This window comes from Pan troglodytes, chromosome 3, assembly GCF_028858775.2.
Source record: "Pan troglodytes isolate AG18354 chromosome 3, NHGRI_mPanTro3-v2.0_pri, whole genome shotgun sequence".
NCBI lineage: Eukaryota > Metazoa > Chordata > Mammalia > Primates > Hominidae > Pan > Pan troglodytes.
This window is the reverse complement of record NC_072401.2, coordinates 129,367,007-129,385,629: the sequence shown is the minus strand read 5'-3', so window position 1 is coordinate 129,385,629 and position 18,623 is coordinate 129,367,007. Positions and strand designations below refer to the sequence as shown.

Genomic DNA, 18,623 nt, shown 5'->3' with positions numbered 1-18,623 from the left:
AGAACCAATTATATTGGCAAACCTGAAAGAGCAGGACAGGAATGCAGTCTAGCATTCTAGAAATGCATTGGGTAAACAGCTCGACCATCTTGGCCATAGATTTACTGGAAATGCCTGTCTTGAGAAAAATCATGATTCAACTTTTAAAATAAATCTAATGAAACAGAATGCTTTAGTCTACTAAAAACAAATTTAGCAGCTATTTTTAAAATAATATATTTTGTAAATAAAAAGTTAACAATTTTAAACATTTTGTAAGATGGACTCATAGTAATTGTAATGCATATTTTATGATTTGATAAAAATGTGTTCTAATTCCCTCATTGAATAATACAGTGTACACTAGCCACAATATACAAAGCTTTACCCATAAATATTTATAAAGAAGAGAAATTTAGCAAGTCTTGTGGGTTTATGATAGCTCAATGAATTACTATGAAGATTTCACCTATGTGTGGCCCATGACAGCTTGCACAACTACAGCAGTATTTGGGATAGGTCAGGACAATGCCTTTCTTTTATAAAGTGGAGGAAAAAAATTAGGAATTTGTGCACCTTCTCTCCTTCTCCTCTTCCTCCTTTTTTGTAGAGACTGGATTTTGCTATTTCCTCAGGCTGGTCTCGAACTCTTGACCTCAAGTGTTCCTCCCACTTTGGCCTACGAAAGTGCTGGGATTACAGGCATGAGCCACTGCACCTCCCAGGAGTTTCTAAAGGTGGGAGTTTTTGACAAACCAATTAAATATTTTGATGCCTTCCCTTGGCCCTTGAATTAGACTATATCCTCTGTTTCACTCAATAGGACTTTTAACGTAGTAGTACTAACAATGAAGCTTTGTTCAGGATCAAGAATCCCCCAAAGATAACACAATAATTATCCTGAATCAACTGTGTAAAGCTTTAAAAAATCAAGCAACTATGTTCAGCTATAACCGTACTTCAATCTCATATATAGTTCCATTCCCTGGATGATGGCTAGAAGGATTTCTACTTACAGCCTGCCTTCTATCAGTCTTCACTCTTTTGGCTCTTATGTGTTTTATTCTTCAGCACTTGTGATATTGTTTAAAATACCTTACATATTTGAATGTGGCTTTTGCTGAGAAATTAAAAATAAATAAATATAAATAAAATATCTTACATATATTATCCTTGTATAGTTTAAGAATTTAGGCAAAATATTATGTTATATATGCCAGATGTCATGATAGTTATTTTAGATGACAGGATTTCAAGATATTCCTTCCATCTTTCCTCCTCTTTTCTTTCCCTCTTTCTTTTATTCTTCTTTGTTGGAAATATAATGGTAACCAAGATAGACAATATTCCTGACTTCTCATAGTTGAGAGAAGGTAAAATGCAAAGATTGGAATGAAGTTTTACTTTGGTAATAACTTCCATGATATTTTTTTATTCTGAAAATATCCTTATTATGATTATTTGAGCTATTACTATATCACTTTAGCAAAGTTTAGGCACTAGTGATTTAAATAACATAGTCAAGGCCAGGTGCAGTGGCTCAGGCTTGTAATCCCAGCACTTTGGGAGGCTGAGGCAGGCAGATCACCTGAGGTCAGGAGTTCAAGACCAGCCTGGCCAACATGATGACACCTGTCTCTACTAAAAGCACAAAAATTAGCCAGGTGTGGTAGCGTGCGCCTGTAACCCCAGCTACTCAGAAGGCTGAGGCAGGAGAATCACTCGAAGCCATGAGGCAGGCTGTTGCAGTGAGCCAAGATCGCACCACTCCACTCCGGCCTGGGTGACAGGGCAAGACTCCATCTCAAAAAAATTAAAATAAATAAGTAAATAACATAGTTGAAATGGAAAAATATGACAAGTATGAAACGTTTCAGGAATAGTCATTAGAGATTGGTTCTAGGAAATTATGCCGATATGCTTTAAAGTGAATATAATGGTATCAAGTTCATTTCAATACATTCATGCACCAAGTCAAAAACTGTATTGTATGTAATCCACAAACTTTAAGGTTTTAAAAATAAATTTTTATTAAATAGCTAAATATTACCTAGAATATGAGAACCTCCATCCAGGCTTCCTAGAAACCTATACTGTAATCTTCAAAATAATAAAACAGGCCAGGTGCGCAGTGCTCACGCCTGTAATCCCAGCACTCTGGGAGGCTGAGGAGAGAGGATCAATTGAGGTCAGGAGTTCAAGATCATCCTGGGCAACCTGGCAAAACCCCATCTCTACAAAAATAGAAAAGTTAGGCGCACGTGGTGGTGCATGTCTGTAGTCCCAGCTACTCGGGAGGCTGAGGCACGAGAGTCGTTTGAACCTGGGAGGCGGAGGTTGCAGTGAGCCGAGATCTCACCACTGTGCTCCAGCCTGGGCAAAACTGGGAAACTCTGCCTCAAAAAAATAACATAACATAACATAACATAACATAACATAACATAACATAACATATATAAAATAAAATAAAATAAACATGTAGTGTTTATTAAAATGTAGAACAACAATAAAGCTGGCTGAAGATCAAGATAATCTGGTGGTCCGAGAAGTTACCTGCCTCCCCTGCGGGCTCTGCCTGTGGCCTAGATAAACCAGCTTTTTGCCTTCAGTGGTGGGCAGACACCAATGTAATCTGCTATTTCCACAATCCTCAATTGGAATGTCTATTGGAGACAGGTCTTAACACAAGTAGAGGAAAAAGCTGGTACAAATTTACCTGTAATAAAACTGACTTAAAGAGCAAGTTATTCCCCTTCTTGGGAATAAAGACAACTTCTCACAATAAAGACAACTTCTCTTGGTGGGAGGTAAATTTTTGTTGAAGTTGTTATCTAAAAGTTATTAAAAATGTCCCAGGGCAGAAAAAAAGTAAACAGAAATATGGTTTGTAAGATGCAAGTCAAACTTGGAAGTGGCATTGGTGTGGGGTGGGGCGGCGACTGGAGTGTCACTGAGCCCAGGAGAGGTCACAGGAAGGCAGATTCTCATATCCTGCTTAGGAACTAGATGTTTACGATGAGCAGAAGTAATCGATCATGGTGATTCTGGGAAAACATAATAAGCAAAATTGTTAAAAAACAAAGGGAAAGAACTAAAACTGAAGGTGTGATTTCAGATTCATGGTAACTGCTTCATGGAAATCATGCTCTTGTCACTTGGTCAAGGTCAGTAGAAATAACGGCATCTAAGCAACTCTACTACTTCTCACATGGAAGTCAGTGAACCACCACAAGGGCAGAAAAGCATTCATAAACCACTATGTTAGGACAATAAAACAATTAAAATCAGACTTTTCCTTACTAATTAAAATGTTTTAAGTAGATTAATTTCCCATGAAAATTTAAAATTATATTCACAGCCTACTGGAGAAAATACCTTGCAATACCTGGAGATAATTTGTCCAGTGCTTAGCCCTAATGATAGCTCATGTTTACTAAGTGCTTACTGTACCACCAAGCACTGTGTTACATGCTGTGTATTTATTCTTCAGGACACTATGGGGTAAGTGTAATTTTGTAGATAAAGGACTGTAACTTAGTGAGAGGGGCCAGGATTCAACTCATGTTTCTAACAAACAAGCTGTCTCTAGAGCAGCAGTTAACTAAATTTTGGCTCTCACAGACCCTTTCCCTTAAAGTCCATCCATTGACTCATTAAAATAAGTCTCACCTCAGATTATACTTAAAGGCATTCAACTGGAAACCAGAAAATGTTAACATTAAGCATTACAGTACTGTGATAATGTTTGTGTTACAATAAAAGTGTAATGAATCTTAAAACACATGGAGAAAGGTACTCAATTTTGTAGACTTGGAACACTATCTGGAAAAAAACAAAACAATAGCAGCACATTCTGGTTTCTAGAATTTATTGAAGCTAATACGTGCAGTATATTGTTAGAAACCATTCTATTAACCAAAGTATTTCTTAATTTGCAAGGAAAAAACAAGCTTGATTGTAAAGAACTCAGAAAACTGACACAGAGTGTAAAGTCAGAATTGATTCCTATCAATTAACCTTGTGGGATATTTCCTTCAAGCCGAACAGTTCAGAATCTTCAGTTGTCAATAATAACCCTAAATAAACTAATGCAAAATTTCTAAGCAAATTCTAAATAAAATGCTCAGTTTCATTTGTATTTTACCTTATCTAATTCTAGGAAAACATTTAAACACATGGATGATATTTGTTTCCTAATCAAAATTTCCTCCCAAAAGATTTAGCATGTATTGTAAATCATTTATCACATAATGTATGTTTTTAAATACTCCATTAGACCCTCCATTACTGCAGAGGATGCCTATCATCAAAAAAAATGCAGTCTTAACCACAAGAATCCAATCTTGATTTATAATACTTAAGAATCATTGCAGTTGAGTTCGAAAGTCAGGGGTTCTGTGTTCTATTTCACGCTGTTAAAGAACAATCTGGTTAAGATGAAGAGCCTGGGCTCTGAAGCCAGACTACTGGAGTTCAAACCCTAGCTCAGCCATTCAACTAGTTGTGTGATAACACTTTGTTCTAGTTACAAGATTAACAACTAGTTTTAAGTTTATCATGTTTTAGGCAGGATCCATTCATTAACTTGCTGTGTGACTTAACTACATGGCTTAGGTTAGCCAGGAGATATACCTTAAAATCTGCTTGCTTTGTTCACATCTCAAGAGTTAATAAAAAAATAATGCTAATGAAGTACTTCAAACTCTTAAGTGAAAGGACAATACCAAAGCAATAGTATTTCCATTTTTAACTATACACAAGTCTTAATGTTATCATATATATTTACTAATAACCAAATAACTAATGCAAATTTACCAATAACTAGGGCAATGCCTAACCACGTAATGAGTTGTGAGACACACATATGACTATTAGGAATGCAAGAGTAATTGATATAATTATATGATATCACCACAAGATGGAGTAAGAGGTCTCAAAAACACACACATACTCACTTTCCTGTCAAAAGTCTACAGATCTGACATTCCGTTTTGCCATCTCATGGTGATATAATTAGGTATTACTCTATTGGATCAGCCTCCTATGCAAGAATAAAATAAAAATAATAGTTACATAAAAGCCAAGAAATTAGTTGAAGGAAAAGATTAAACACACAAAGGAAAGTGGTGACACTACTTTGTAAAATGGCAAGAAGCATACAGAATGTCAGAGTGGAGTTCCAAACTAACATAAGTTTAAAAAATAAAATCTAGCCAGGAGCAGTGGCTCACACCTGTAATCCCAGCACTTTGGGAGGCTGAGGTGGGTGGATCACCTGAGGTCGGGAGTTTGAGACCACCCTGACCAACATGGAGAAACCCTGTCTCTATTAAAAATACAAAATTAGCCAGGCGTGGTGGCACATGCCTGTAATCCCAGCTACTCAGGAGGCTGAGGCAGGAGAATCGCTTGAACCTGGTAGACAGGTTACAGTGAGCCGAGATCGTGCCATTGCACTCCAGCCTGGGCAACAAGAGCGAAACTCCGTCTCAAAAAAATAAATAAAATAAAATAAAATATATTTCAAAACTAAAATAATACCACTTTAAAAACATAACTCCCTTCCTAATTCCTTTTAGTATAGAAAATGTCAAAGACAGCTTCAACTATTTTCTTAAAAGGAGGAGGAGGAGTTTGAATAACATTTTTAGCATTGCCTTTTTTGATATTGAAAATTGTGCAAAATAATAAAAAAGGAAGCCCTAAGGTCTGTAGGGACTTTCATAAATTTTGGGTAGGGCCATTTAGATTTATAGTCAATAATGTTTTTCTTTTCATTAAATAGCAGTGCTTTTATTTGCTTGAGCTTTACATTCAGAATTTCTTTAAGGGGTATAGTTTTTTAAAATTTTACCCAAAAAAAGTACATACCATGTCAAGCATACATAAGCAAAATTAGAAAGCAAAGGGTTAATATTCTTGATAAGTGAAAACACTCCATAAATTTATCAGAAAGAGATAATCACTCCAAAAGGAAAACATAAGGGGTATTTTCAAGCAATCTACAAACAATATGGTTAATAAGCAATAAAAATTATCGCTCATTAGTGACCTGATTAAAATGGTCACTATTTAAAATGATTAAAATGATTAAATCATTTAAAATGATTAAAATGGTGACATTAATAATGAGATTTAGTGGCCAGGCGCAGTGGCTCACACCTGTAATCCCAGCACTTTGGGAGGCCAAGGTGGATCACCTGAGGTCAGTAGTTCGAGACCAGCCTAGCCAACATGGTGAAACCCCATCTCAACTAAAAATACAAAATTAGCCGGGCATAGTGGTGCATGCCTATAGTCCCAGCTACTCGGAAGGCTGAGGCGGGAGAATTGCTTGGATCTGGAAGGTGGAAGTTGCAGTGAGCCGAGATCGCGTCATTGCACTCCAGCCTGGGCAACAAGAGCAAAGCTCCATCTCAAAAAAAAAAAAAAAAAAAAAAAGAGAGAGAGATTTAAATGATTTTTTGCTTATCAGTCTAAAGAGAAAGATTTATCATAATTGGTGTTGATAAGGATGTAGGGAAGCAGATGTTGATAAAAGTGTAAACTGTGCAACCTTCCTAGAGGTCTTAAATGGAGACACATTTTTACTTAGAGTTCCAACTTCTAGGAGTTCTTGACAGTAACTCTTTTATACACAAAGATTTATCTGTAAGGATGCTATTCATTGTTGTTTGTTTGTTTTTTGTTTTTGTTTTTGTTTTTTTGAGACGGAGTCTCACTCTGTCGCCCAGGCTGGAGTGCAGTGGCGCGGACTCGGCTCATTGCAACCTCTCTGCCTCTTGGGTTCAAGCGATTCTCCTGTCTCAGCCTCCCCAGTAGCTGAGATTACAGACATGCACCACCACGCCCAGCTAGTTTTTTGTATTTTTAGTAGAGATGGGGTTTCACATCATGTTGGCCAGGCTGGTCTCGCACTTCTGATCTCAAGTGATCCACCCGCCTCAGCCTCCCAAAGTGCTGGGATTACAGGCATGAGCCACCATGCCCAGCCTATTAATTGTTGTTTGTAACAGCTAAAACCTAGCCACAGCCAAAGTTCAACAGTCAGCAGTTAGCTAAGTAAACTCGGCATATTCACACACTGGAATACTATGTAACTGGTAAAAGCCATGAAATAGAAATATTAATGACATCACTGGCCGGGCATGGTGGCTCATCATGCCTGTAATTCAAGCACTTTAGGAGGCCGAGGAAGGTGGATCACTTGAGACCAGGAGTTCAAGATCAGCCTGGTCAACATGGTGAAACCCCATCTCTACAATTAAAAAAAAAAAGTAATGAGAAATATTAATGACATCAGAAAATGTTCAACTCCATTAAGTGACAAATGCAGGTTATAACACTATATATAGCCTGACACCAATTTTGGTTTTTCTTCTTTTTATAACAAGTACTTTATTTTCTTCTTTGTGCTTTTCTAAATTTCCCAATGTACATGTATTACTTTTATAATAAAAATATGATAAAACTACTAATTAATACAAACCACAAAACTCCTGATTATTATATTTTCATTTATAATATACAATTTTCCAATCAAATTTACACTTGTATATTCAGTTGAGTAGAAATATCTGGTTAAATACAGGTTTCAGATGTATGTGTTCAACACAAAAAGGACACTGAGAAAAATTTATGATCATTTCAAGAGACCATTTAAAGCTAATAAGCACGGTTTGGAAATTTCTCACTGAAAAGCTGGAACTACATACCCCATTTAAGAAAAGACTTGAAGATCTATTATTCTAACCCATTGCTTGTTTTGCACCCTCTTTACAATATATCTAAATAAATTTATTTTCTGAATATTCAAATTTGACTATTTCTGCAATTTAAAGCATCAAAATGACCCTCCAAATAGTAAATATTATAAAACTGCTGATTATTAATCATGAGAAATAACTTAATGAAAACCTATTTATAAATTAACAGCCCATCCATCCAAAGATTATATGTATTTCAATATTATAATTTATAAGAACAAGATATCCAATCTGCTCAAAAAGAAAATACAATTAATTTAGCATATGGAAACCACTTGCTTTTGCCAATACAACAAAATATCTGTAAATTATGTAGTGCTCAATAAAGTGGATGTAAGCTTATAATTGAAACTTCATTCACAAAAAAAAAAAATGGTCTTTTACTAGCAAAACTGAATATTACAGCTTTTCAACTATATTCTAAATAAAAATAATTAAAAATCAATTCAAAAAATTCAGAATAAGTGCTTTATTTTTTTAAATCTCACAAAAACTGAAACTACCATTTACATCAGTTGTAATAGCAATAAAAATTAGAAATCAATTTGCTATAACTCTTGAAAACATTTATAAAAACAAAATTAAACAAAAAATAAACAAAAAGGTAAAACTAAGTATTCATTTTAAATTAAAGATAATCTGACTCCTTATAACATACCCACTTGCAGATGTATAAATAGCAGATGCATTCAAAACAGTGCAAGATTTAATTAATTTAGGACAATATTCCAATCAATCCCAATGCAGGTTTTAAATTACTCGTGCACGTTTATATAGAATCATAAAAATAAAACTCTAATATGTAATCAGCTTATAGCCAATTCAGAAAACTCCACACCAATACAACAACTGTGGAAATCATGAGATATGACTGGGGGGAGAAAAGCAAAACCTAGCATCAAAACTGCATATACTCATTGTAACTACAATCTTACTATATATTCCTACTTTTGTTTTAAAAAAAGTTTTCTTTAAACTATATGTCTCAAAGGGATACTAAATGTATAATTTCATATTCGTTTTTGAATTTAAAAAACATATACGTAATCCTCCTTTGTTTTGGTAAGTTCAAATATGAATTGACAGTGGGGTAATTGGATTGTGGATTCTTTAAGAAAGCTCTAGAAGAGAATACAACATACTATATCTTCTTTAAGAAGTATGAGCTGAAATGTTAGGCATTCCTTGTATTGTTTTTTAAATGTATTTAAGGAATGCTGTTTTTGTAAAACTATGGCTTTGAAAAAGAAATCTGAGATCAAAATACATTACTAGAAGATCTCTATAAAAGGTCACCAAGATTATCCTTGTTTGTGAAATCAGGGAAAACATTTTTAGAATTTTTCTTGTTAGAAAAAATGCTACCACTTTTCTTTCTTTTTCTTCTTTCTTATTATCACAATTAAACACCAGAAGATTTTCCCCAAATAAATACTGATGTAAATGTTGACTTCAAGGACAAAGAACTTTCATAAGAGTCTATTTCTCAGGCATTTCACCATTTCTTGAGACCACAGGACACAGGCAGCACTGTTTAATGTGAATTGTCACTGGACTCCGGTGAAGTATTCCTTCTGGGAGAGTTTATTGGTACCTGAAGCTCACTGGTAGATGTAGGTTTAGCAGCATTTGGTGGCTTTGTAGAGGAATTAGGTGGAAGTCTATGACGATAACTCTCCTCACCAGAAGTAGAGGAATGTCTTTTTCTTCCAAATTCATCACTAATAGGGGGCTGCAAATGATGAAAGGCAACACCGTTGACAATTTTACTGTTTTTCCTCCCTTCAGAATCTAAGGCTAGACTTTTCCCCAAAAAAGTAAGTTAAATGGACACTTCAGTAGAATTTTTTTTTTTTTTTTCTGATGGAGTCTCATTCTGTCACCCAGGCTGGAGTGCAGTGGCGCGATCTCGGGTCACTGCAAGCTCCGCCTCCCGGGTTCACGCCATTCTCCCGCCTCACAGATTGTATTAGTATAACAAAAACTTAACAGCAACTTAAGGTACTAAACTTAAATTTCCTTCCTAACTAAATCAGCCTACTAGTATTTGCTCATTCTTTTACTCAATGTATGTTTGTGGTTTTTGTTTTTTGTTTTTGAGACGGAGTCTCACTCTGTAGCCCGAGTGTTTTGTTTGTTTGTTTGTTTTTGTTTTTGTTTTGAGACAGAGTCTCACTCTGTAGCCCAAGCTGATGTGCAGTGGTGCCACATTGGCTCACTGGAATCTTTGCCTTTGGGGTTCAAGCGATTCTCCTGCCTCAGCCTCCCAAGTAGCTGGGACTAGAGGTGCAAGCCACCACACCCGGTTAATTTTTTTGTATTTTTAGTAGAGACGGGGTTTCACCATGTTGCCCTGGGTGGTCTCAAACTCCTAAGCTCAGGCGATCCACCCGCCTCGGCCTCCCAAAGTGCTGAGATTACAGGCGTGAGCCACCATGCCTGGCCTCAACATATGTTTACTAAGCTTCTCTCATTTTTTAGGGCCTGAGCTATCTGATGGGGCATAAGTATAAGGCTGGGTTCCTTGGCTCCAAGAAAATGTTTCAGCGAGGCTATTTGCCTTCTTTATTCAATTTCGTCAACTGTAAAGGATTTGTATTTCCAGTCTCTTTCTCAATCCTAAACTCCTATTCCAGGCTTGCTTAAGTGAAAATGTTTAAATAACAGATAAATGAAAGCAGTAGGGGAATAAAAGAGATGCCAAGTTAAATTATCGTTAGCAAGTTTGAAGGTTTATCTAGAATTCCTATGATGAGACTGGAGAATATTATTGATGGCACCAAATTTAAACATCTTCAAACGTTTAAGTACCCAGTGAAAAGGTATCTTGCATTCAAAAAAAGTCAGCTTTTTATGCCTTTCCAGTTACCAAGATTTGGGAGCCCAGAACTGGACACCAATGAACTAGTATTTTTATGTGGAGCTAAATTAAGATAGTAACCTCCTCATCCAATCTTCCGTTGTACTTAAAGGAGGAGGCCTGAATTCTTAGCTTATGTTCAGATGGGGCAAGAGTCTCAAATATAGAGCAAGGATGTCTTTGTGACAGAACTGGCTAGGCCACTCTAGAAAAATAGCTCTTAATTCCAGAGACAGGCACTTTTATTAACCCTATCCCTGGGTCATCAAGTCCATTTACACAAAACTGCAAGACAAATTACAACACAAAGCAGAGATGATGAACCTAGCCTTCCTTTTACTTCTTTCCTATTTTTAAATTTAAAATTTTTCTTCTTCCCTTTTTTTTTTTGAGACAGAGTCTCATTCTGTTGCCTAGGCTGGAGTGCAGTGGCACAATCTCTGCCCACTGCAACCTCCACCTCCCAGGTTCAAGCAATTCTTGTGCCTCAGCCTCCTGAGTAGCAGGGATTACACACGTGCACCATCACACCCAGCTAATTTTTGTATTTTTAGTAGAGACAGAGTTTTGCCATGTTGACCAGGCTGGTCTTGAACTCCTGGCATCAGGTGATCCACCTGCCTCGGCCTCCCAAAGTGCTGGAATTACAGGTGTGAGCCACCACACCCAGCCTTTTTCCTTTATTTTTTATTTATCTTCTTCCTCCTTTTCCTCTATCTTCTTACATTCGTGACATTTTTTAATGCTTTTCTTTTCCTCTTGAAATCAAATGGATAAAGCCTATATAAGTTCAACCTTCCACCAAAGGTGATGAGAAGAACCCATGAGAGTGGACATCGTTATAAGATGGCAGCAAAAGGACCTTGTCTGGCTGACTCAGCTAAAAGACACCACTCTTGTGCTTGCACACATGCACACAACATTCTCTCCTTAATTTTATTATGCAGGTACCCTAAATCCATATCAGCACATGTTACAGGAATTATATGGATAAAAGATCATTAAAAAGTGAAAAGTTTTCACATTGCTAGTGACAAATTAGCATATCAGGTAAAAATTAATAAATCTAGAAAATGTTTAATTATAGCAGCATATGAAAATTAAATTGAATTAACAATTGCACTGTGGTTATACAAGATGTTAACATTTGCGAAATCTGAGTGAACAGAGTATATGGGAATTCTCTGAACTATTTTTATATCTATTTCAAAGTTTAATTTTAAAACTAAAAAGTTAAAAAATAAAAATTACAAAATTAAAGCTTAAAAAGTCACTGATAAAAGACTGAAATATATGGATAATAAAAAGAATAGAGGAAATGACTTAAAACTTACATCAACACGGAAGTCTTCTAACCTCTTAAAACTACAGAGGTATTCCTGAAGTTTTGGGTCAATAGACTGTGTCTTAGATTGAGAATATTTCAAATAAGCCCAAAACTTTTCTAGTCCATACAGCTGACCTAATAACAAAGAAGAATATACATTATAAATTATATGAAATTTTAAAAATTATTCATATTAAATATAATCCTATCAGCAATAAACAATTTATCTTCCAATATATGCTTACTCTAGATCTTGAGAATAAGACATGTAATGAATTAACCAATAATGGCAGCTAATATTTATTGAGCATTTGCTATGTAACAAGTATTAAGTGCTTTATTATGCATCAAACTAATTTGAACCATATACAACCCAAAAGATGGGTGTTCTCATATATGTTACAGATGAGAAAACTGAGGCTAGCAAGGGTAGGCAATTTATCCACAGTCACATAGCTTCTAAATAGTGGAAAGGGAATTTGCACCTAGCAGTCTGGCCCAGAGCCTGCACTCTTAACCACTGTGCTATTTCTGCCTTTCCAAGCTTACCTGCTGATGTTGCATAGAATTTTCATGTAACGGAACATCAGTGAGTAGCCACGTTTGTCAAAGGGATAATGACAAAATATACCTCCATAAAAGAAAGACTTGAGAGTAGTTACTTTCCAACACCTCCCAGGAAAGGCCTTCTTACTACCTGGTGCCCCATCCTTCATCAAGAAACACAATAATAGCATGAAGATCTTAAATGGTTTGCCCTGAAGAAAAAAACTATGAACTCCTTCCCTATTTACTGACAGACTCAGGTTTACAATTTCCAATTAGAGTACAAGTTTTCTGATGTTATTGTTACCAGATTCGTAGTCTTTTTTGGTTTCTTCTTGGAAATCCTGAAAAATTTCTCGCCTGAATTTTTTTTCCAGTCCATAACTATAAAACCTGAACAGACATTCTAACCCATACCTATAAAGAGAAAATAAAAGGTTTATAATAAAATACAATATCTCTATAGTTAGTAACATCAATATAAGCAAACATGGCACAAATAATCCTAAACAAAAAATAAAATTTTAGCATTCAGATTTTTAAATTATTTTTGAGACAGAGTCTCACTCTTGTTGCTCAGGCTGGAGTGCAATGGTGCGACCTCGGCTCACTGCAACCTCCGCCTCCCTGGTTCAAGCTATTCTCCTGCCTCAGCCTCCCGAGTAGCTGGGATTACAGGTGCCCACCACCACATCCAGCTAATTTTTTGTATTTTTAGTAGAGACGGGGTTTCACCATGTTGGCCAGGCTGGTCTCAAACTCCTGGCCTCAGGTGATCCATCTGCCTCGGCCTCCCAAAGTGCTGGGATTACAGGTGTGAGTCACTGCGCCCGGACGGTATGCAGATTTTTAACTGAACTGGTAATTAGTAATCTACAGCTGGCTTTGCTATTTTTGTTGACTCAGCCGTAGCACATCATGAAGGTATACTGAGAACCTGCTGCATGAAAGGCAGCGCTTGGACAGTTCAGTATGACCTCTTTAGATGCACACATTATCTCTCCCTGGTATTTCTGAAGAACTGGCCAAAAGATTTAGTGATAAATTGGGGATGTGTCAGATTTTCCCCAAACCAAAATTTATAATGGTGTCTTTGTACACAGCATTAAATAAATACTCTTGAATGTAAGCTTTACTCTAGGAAGATAAAGACTGTACGGCTGTGCCCTAGATCCCAGGTGTGGTTGTCCCATTCAACTATAATGGTACAAACATAATTAAATGGTTAAGAGAGCCTCCCTGCTTTCATTATAAAGTACAATTAATAGTAGATATATTGCTAATAGAGCTATAATCACTACGTAAATGAGAAAACAAATTTCCTTGTTTCTGTCTATAACTATCTTGAGAATCTAGGAGTTCTGCTCAGTAGATCAGCAAACTATATAGGCTCAACCTTCAACCACAGGTGATGAGCAAAACCCATGAGAGTGAAACAAGGCTGTAAGATGGCAGCAAAAAGACCTTGTCTAGCTGACTCAGCTAAAAGATACCACAATTAAAACACTCCTAAGTTAGAATGCTAAGTCATTCTGGGTACCTCAGCAGAAAGGTTACAACCTCTTCATTCTGCTAACATAATATTAACTGGCTGTCAGTCACAGGAAGCAGGGTATGTGATTGTGTGTCTCTTTTGCAACCAGCTTATTTACAAGACGAAGAGTGATGGTCTGGCAAGCCAACAAGAGAAATGCAGGACTGCCAACTACACACTTATACACCAACCTGAGCCCTTGGCTCCCATAGCCTTAAGTGATGCTACTGGTTGAGCTTGCATGACTGAAGTCTAAGGAGATCAAAGACTAAAGTAACCACAGTTCAGAATGACAAACTTGCTTTGATGTTCCTCTTATGGGATCATATTATACCAACATCAGTTGTTCTCAATCTTAGCTACACATTATAATCATGTGGGGAGCTTTTAAAAAATACTGATGCCCAGGCTCTGCTCCAAACCAATGGAATCAGGATCTTTTTTTTTAATTTTTAAAATTTTTGTGGGTACACAGTGGGTGCATATATTTATGGGGCACATGACATGTTTTGATACAGGCATGCAATGTGAGATAAGCATATCATTGGGAATGGAGTATCCATCCCCTCAAGCATTTATCCTTTGAGTTACAAACAATTCAATTACACTCTTTAAGCCATTTTATTTATTTATTTTTTAATTTTAATTTTTTTTTTTTGAGACAGAGTTTTACTCTTGTTGCCCAGGATGGAGTGTAGTGGTGCGATCTCGGCTCACTGCAACCTCCACCTCCTGGGTTCAAGTGATTCTCCTGCCTCAGCCTCCCAAGTAGCTGGGATTATAGGCGCCTGCCACCACGTCTGGCTAATTTTTGTATTTTTAGTAGAGATGGGGTTTCACCATGTTGGCCAGGCTGGTCTTGAACTCCTAATGTCATGTGATCCACCTACCTCGGCCTCCCAAAGTGCTGGGATTACAGGCATAAGCCACCATGCCTGGCCTCTTTAAGCCATTTTAAAATGTACAATTAAGCTACCATTGACTATAGTCACCCTATTATGCTATCAAATAGTAGGTCTTACTCATTCTTTCCAACCATTTTTTTTTTTGTACCCAAAACCAGAATCTTTGAGGTGAAGCCTCGGTATCTCTCTTTGTTTCTGGAGAAGTAAGTTTCTGGTTTTTATCAAGTAAATCATATTTTAGAGGAATATAGAAATTCTTAGATTATTGATAAAGGATGACAATACAACATTTATATTGAATAGGCAATATTTGGATTTTTACTCTTATTTCTTAGCAAACTATTCCAAAGACCAAAAGTATGACATTAATAACACAACCCAAATACACAGCATAACTGCTGGAGTGAAGGACAAAGGCAAATGATCAGCCTTCTCAGTTGTCATTTACTCATTTACCACTAACTGCAAGACAGCTCAGAGGAGTAGAAAACCTAGAGGCTTAGAACCAGAAAGAACTATATTTGAATCATGGGCTTGTAATTATATCACTGAAAATTGAGTCAATTAGATCCTATTTTTCGAAAATAGATATTTGTAAACCCTCTAGACCAGAGCTAACACATTGAAGAGATGTAAGCGATGTTAGCTCTCTCCCTCCTTCCTGTAATCACATTATTACTACTTTCAACCAATGGACAGAATTAGTAACAATTCCCTAATGACAATAATCATCTGGCCGGCCACAGTGGCTCACACCTGTAATCCTAGCACTTTGGGAGGCCGAGGTGGGTGGATCACTTGAGGTCAGGTGTTCAAGACCAGCCTGGCCAATATGGTAAAACCCCATTTCTACTAAAAATACAAAAATTAGCCAGGTGTGGTGGTGGGCACCTGTGATGCCAGCTACTTACGAGGCTGAGGCAGAAGAATTGCTTGAACCCAGGAGGCAGAGGTTGCAGTGAGCCAAGATCGCGACACTGCACTCCAGCCTAGGCAACAGTGTGACTTTGTCTCAAAGAAAAAAAGAAAGGAAGGGAGGGAGGGAGGAAAAAGAAAAGAAAAGAGGGAGGGAGGGAGGGAGAGAGGGAATCATTTGTCAAGCACTTACTATACATAAGTTAATGTGTTAAGCCCTTTAAATGCTTTGTGTAATCTTCACAATAACCCCATGAGAGAGTATCTATCATAATTTAACCTTTTTTTTGTTGAGACAGAGTCTTGTTCAGTCACCCAGACTGAAGTGCAGTAGCGCAACCTTGACTCACTGCAACCTCCTCCTCCCAGGCTCAAGCAGTTCTCATGTTTCAGCCTCCCAAGCAGCTATAAGCACAGGCCACCATGCCAAGCTAATTTTTGTATTTTTAGAAGAGACGGGGTTTTGCCATGTTGGCCAGGCTAGTCTCGAATTCCTGGCTTCAGTGATCTGCCTGCCTCGGCCTCCCAAAGTGCAGGGATTACAGGTGTGAGCCACCATGCCTGGCTTAACCTACTTTTTATAAAGAACCTAAAGCCTGGTGGGATTATAATCTGCCAAGGCCACAGTAAATTAATGGCTGCAACTCAAACATAGTCCTGATTTCAAGGACTTCAGGTGCTTAACCACTACTTCCTAAGAAGTAGCTAATACAGTCTAGTGGTAAATACTGCAGAAACAGAACCAAAGGTAGGAAACTGTGTTACAAAGGTATTAGAAACATACACAGAGGTATGTGTATAGGAACACAGAAGAGGAACTCCCAACCTAGACTTGGGTGGAAATGGAATCAGAGAAGTTATCAGAAAGTCTTAAGGAACAAACAGAAATTGCATAAATAGCAAAATAGTCTGAGATCAATTAAAACAACGGCTTTCAAACTTTTCTGACTAGGTCCAATACCATGAAAAATATTTTACCTTATAACTAAATCAATATGCATGTCTCTATATGTGTGTACATAAAAAGATATATGTTTTGCAAAACAGTTATTAAATTTGTATGTATATGGGTATGAATTAAATTCATATGTATGAATTACTATGCTCAGTGCAGTCTGGTATTTTCTACTGTATTTTTTAAAGCATGTTAGAACCACTCAATTGATTTTACAATTGACGAATAGGTAGCAAACCACAGTTTGAATAAGAACAATGAGATTAGGAATGGCAAATTTTGCTTTTTATGCCAACTCTGGTAAACTGGCAGTAGCTATTAAAGTCATAAGGAAGAGTATAAATCTTAAAAGTGTGGTAAGAAAGAACATAAAACATAACTGGGATTGATTAGAGGTATCAGTAATAGAGGAAAAAGAAATAGAAGTACACCTGCCATGGATCTGCTGTTCCTGATATAGATAACAGATAAAAATTAAACGGGCTTTGTTTTTACATAAGTCAACACAAAGAAATTTTTGTGATTTTAATCAGAAAAATGTATTTGTAGCACACCTTGTATTCTTCTCAAAGATCACAATATCTGGTAAACAATATATTCTTATTTGATATTTACAAGAGGAATCCATTTTCAGAACTTAAAGAAGGGTAAGTTTAGGTAAATATGATTGAATGAAAAATCATCTTTTTCCCTTCTCTCCATCTCTTGTTCCTTTCTCCTTTTCCCCATGAATAAATAGCCTTCATGAGTCCACGCCATGTTCCTTCTTACCCTCTTTGTCTGCCCTCACTCAGCCCTACAGGCACTCTCAAGACTTTCTGTGAACATTTCTGAAGGAAGCAAGGTCTGAGCTGGGACAAAAAGAATAGGATTTAGAAAAGCACAGGGAGGACGAAGAGAAGTAGAAGCGAAGTTAAGAACATGCACAGATGTCCAGAGGCTAGAGAGCTTGGTTCATTTGAAGAATATGTAGTTCAGTATCACTGTTGCCCAGAGTACTACAGGACTAGTGGGGAAAAAATTAGACAAGGTGAGTCAAAGGACATATTGTGAGAGGCCTTGCTTTTTCTTTTCTCAAAGAATCTTAAGAACTGGGTTGGCTCTAAGCACATATCAACTGGGGTATGTATATGTACATGCAAGGGAAGTCTGTAATGGTGGGAGCATGGGAGAGAAAAGTTTTGTAATTTCATTCAGCCCTTCTGCCAGCCTCTAAGATGGTTCCTAATGATCCCATCTCTTGGTATTAACAACCTTGTGTAGTACCCTCCTATACTGTACCAGGACTGGTCTGTATGGACAATACAATATGGCAGAAATAATGGTATGCCACTTCCAAGTGCAAGTTGTATAAAATACTGAGGCTTCCATTTTGGAAGCTCTACTCATTCAGGGTGAAACCATATTGTAAAATGCCCTAGGGAAGGTCAGTGTGGCAAGGAACTGAAGCCTCCTGCCAAGAGCCATGTGAATGAGCTTGAAAAAGATCCTCCAGCCCAGGCCAAGTCTTCAGAGACCACAGCCCACTTCAACATCTTGGCTGCAAGCTCATGAGAAACCATAAGCCAGAACCACCCAGCTAAGCAGTTTCTGGAGTCTCAACTCTTTGAAGCTGTGAACTAACAAATGTTTATTGTTTTAACCTATGGAGTTTTGGGGTAATTTGCAATGCAGAAATAGAAAACTAATACAGCTCTCCCTCTAGTTATATTGTGCTACTTTCACGGTTCAAAATCAGGCTACTTCAGTACTAGTTTTTAAAATTATTTTCTAAAAACTCCCTCTATCGGATCTACCTGGGTAAAGAAAAAAAGAAGAAGAAAATAATAAAACTCC

General features: G+C 37.0%; 1 protein-coding gene across 29 annotated transcripts in view; it reads right to left on the bottom strand.

Moving 5' to 3' along the window:
* Positions 1–2,440: 2,440 nt before the first annotated feature.
* The window catches only part of LARP1B (La ribonucleoprotein 1B), a 154,099-nt gene continuing 137,916 nt past the window's right edge, over positions 2,441–18,623 (bottom strand). For 15 of the 29 annotated variants that reach the window (XM_009448269.5, XM_063808282.1, XM_054682663.2 and 12 more), the window contains 3 exons: positions 12,786–12,895; positions 11,940–12,067; positions 8,200–9,477 (listed from right to left, as the gene is read on the bottom strand). In XM_009448269.5, coding sequence (XP_009446544.1) covers positions 9,280–9,477; positions 11,940–12,067; positions 12,786–12,895 — 436 coding nt within the window. In that variant the 3' untranslated portion in view covers positions 8,200–9,279. Of the gene's footprint in view, positions 3,024–4,934; positions 5,021–8,199; positions 9,478–11,939; positions 12,068–12,785; positions 12,896–18,623 lie in introns of those variants that run through there. The other 14 variants (XM_054682662.2, XM_016952193.4, XM_054682658.2 and 11 more) reach the window with 5 other exon arrangements.